This window comes from Oryzias melastigma, unplaced genomic scaffold (genome assembly GCF_002922805.2).
Source record: "Oryzias melastigma strain HK-1 unplaced genomic scaffold, ASM292280v2 sc03422, whole genome shotgun sequence".
Lineage (NCBI taxonomy): Eukaryota > Metazoa > Chordata > Actinopteri > Beloniformes > Adrianichthyidae > Oryzias > Oryzias melastigma.
The window spans coordinates 1-2,287 of record NW_023419990.1 but is presented as its reverse complement, the minus strand read 5'-3'; the positions used below and the strand labels follow the sequence as shown (position 1 = coordinate 2,287).

Here is a 2,287-nt window from a genome sequence, read left to right as displayed (position 1 = left end):
ACTCGGAGGTTATGTGATTTGGACTTTATTGTTTGTTTAATGTTTTAATTTTTACAGTCTATGGTTATACCATAGAATGTTCATTGTTTTTGACATTAGTGACCTCTGGTGGTCATTATATTTATTACATTCCATGTGTGAAACGTAGTGTGTAAACATTTTATTTATTTTATTTTATTTTATTTAGTTTTGATTTATTTTCGAAACATAAATCAAAGTGAAAAAACAAAGTACTAATAAAATTATCTTTCAGATGTTAGTGATAAAACAAATAAATAAATAAACAAAACAAAAACAATACGTTATAGACAGATTAGCAAGAGTATTATTTGTTAGATATTTTAATAAAGAAAATTTACGATCATTCACAGTCGATATGACTTCCGGTTTCTACGGGGGCAGACCGGAAAAAGCCGTTACTAAGCAACAAAACAGCCAAACAAACCGTCAGGCCGCATACGCTTAGAACGTACATTAACAATATTAAACTAGCTTCTTTTAAAGTGTTAATCAAATCGACGGATTGTTGCAGGGGGTTTTATTCGTCATCTTTCTCAAATATTTTTCGTTTTTTAAGTAGGTGATTTAGTTTTAAATGGCTGTTAAAAAGAAGGAAGCAGCTTTACAGGTATGTCAGAGTTTATCACTTTAAGGGTATTGTTTTTTTAAATACATTTTTTCTAATTCTTTTTTTATTTCAGGTATCTATCTCAAATCAAACACAATGGGAGAAAATGCTGTCCACCACAGGATTGACAGGTGCTGCGTGTTCTCTTTTTGTTTGTTTGTTTCTTGTTTTTGTTCTGGAATAGAAAATATCTCTTTATGTGATGACTGTAAATCAGCTAGCTTAGAAACAGTTTATGTGTAGCATTTGTTAAATTTTGCTGCCCCTCTGTGCTAAACAATAGTAACTGCAGGTTGAAAATGTGCCTATGACCTGAAAACAAACAAACAAACAAAAAAACTATTTCATTTCAGTTGTGGATGTTTACCAAAAGTGGTGTGGTCCCTGTAAAGCTATTGTCAGACACCTGAGAAAAGTAAAAAACGAGCTGGGTGATGTTCTACTGCATTTTGCCACCGTAAGTCTCCAGTTAGTAAAACGAATGAGTAAATAAAACTAAATAGACGAAAAAGGGGAGGTGTTTTATTTTAGGACGTGTTTGCAATTGTCTCCTGCAGGCTGAGGCAGACAGCATTGAAGATTTGAAAATGTATCGTGGGAAATGCACTCCCACCTTCCTGTTTTATGCAGTAAGTGCATCTAAAGTCATGCAAACTTTTATCCTTCTATTCTTAATGATTTGAATGTGTTAAAGTACTTAAATATGTTACAGAAATTGTCAAATACTATTTTGGAAAAACAACATAAACTTTTTTAATGTGCCATTATCTAATAGAAAATAAGGACAGGGTTGTGATATGTCTTTATGTCTTTATTTATTTAACCTAAAAATGAGACATCTTTTTAAATTTTCCATACAGAAACATCTTGCAGGAAAATATGAGTTTTAAAATCCCAAACAACTCCTCACACCCTTGAGAAATTGAAAGTGAACCCATTTCAGAACCTGCTCGATTCCTACAGGGTCAGCACAGCTACTGTTGGTGAAGGCAGGGCACATCCTGAGCAGGTCGCCAATTTTGCAGGGAAATTTAAAATCATCCATCAATTAGTTTATTTTGATTCTAAATCAACAAAAGTGGGAAGCAACGCAGTGATCCTTCTTTTTGCAAAGCAAACAGATTTGTGGAGGAAAAACAGAGTAAAAAATGAAGTAACAGTCTGTTGCTTCGAAAAGATTTAGAGAAAGTAACTAATTATCAAACCTTGATTATTTTTGCTGTGCAGACCTTAAAAAGTTGAATTTTTCTCATCAGTTTAGTAATTCAAGTGTAATTTAAAACAGTCTTCAAAATAAATGATTAGGAGAAAATAAAATGTTTAAAGTTAAGATTTTTGCAGTAATGGAGATCTTTGAGCTGTCTGACACAGCATATGCATTTTTATATTTCATGTCAGCTGCTTTTAAATACAACTAAACAACATCAGGTTGTTTGGAAAGACTCTGTCCAAAAATTACAAATTGTTTGTATCATGTCTTTTTATTTTTTTCTGCAGGCACTGTCATTGTGCTCTTGCAGTCATCCAACCGAAAGAAAGTTTGATCACTGAGGCTTGGTCAAAATTGATTTATGTAATGATTCAACAAATTAAGATGAGAAAAGTGGAAAAAATTCAGAGTTCTGCAACTAGCATTAATCCTACCCAGTCTAACTCAGG

General features: G+C 32.7%; 1 protein-coding gene across 1 annotated transcript; it reads left to right on the top strand.

Annotated features, from left to right (window-relative positions):
- The first annotated feature begins 431 nt into the window (after window positions 1-431).
- Window positions 432-1,646, top strand: LOC112138705 (thioredoxin domain-containing protein 6). Its single transcript, XM_024261314.2, has 5 exons — window positions 432-628; window positions 702-759; window positions 982-1,085; window positions 1,186-1,257; window positions 1,592-1,646. The coding sequence occupies exons 1-5, from the start codon at window positions 596-598 to the stop codon at window positions 1,613-1,615; spliced, it is 291 nt and encodes a 96-aa protein (XP_024117082.1). The 5' UTR covers window positions 432-595; the 3' UTR covers window positions 1,616-1,646.
- The last annotated feature ends 641 nt before the right edge of the window (window positions 1,647-2,287 follow it).

Bases quoted from the DNA above. Each gene is read 5' to 3' on its own strand.
- LOC112138705 (XM_024261314.2), top strand. From the start codon at position 596: ATGGCTGTTAAAAAGAAGGAAGCAGCTTTACAG. The intron at 629-701 runs GTATGTCAGAGT...TTTTTATTTCAG, and splicing joins AGAAGGAAGCAGCTTTACAG to GTATCTATCTCAAATCAAAC. The intron at 1,086-1,185 runs GTAAGTCTCCAG...TGTCTCCTGCAG, and splicing joins TTCTACTGCATTTTGCCACC to GCTGAGGCAGACAGCATTGA.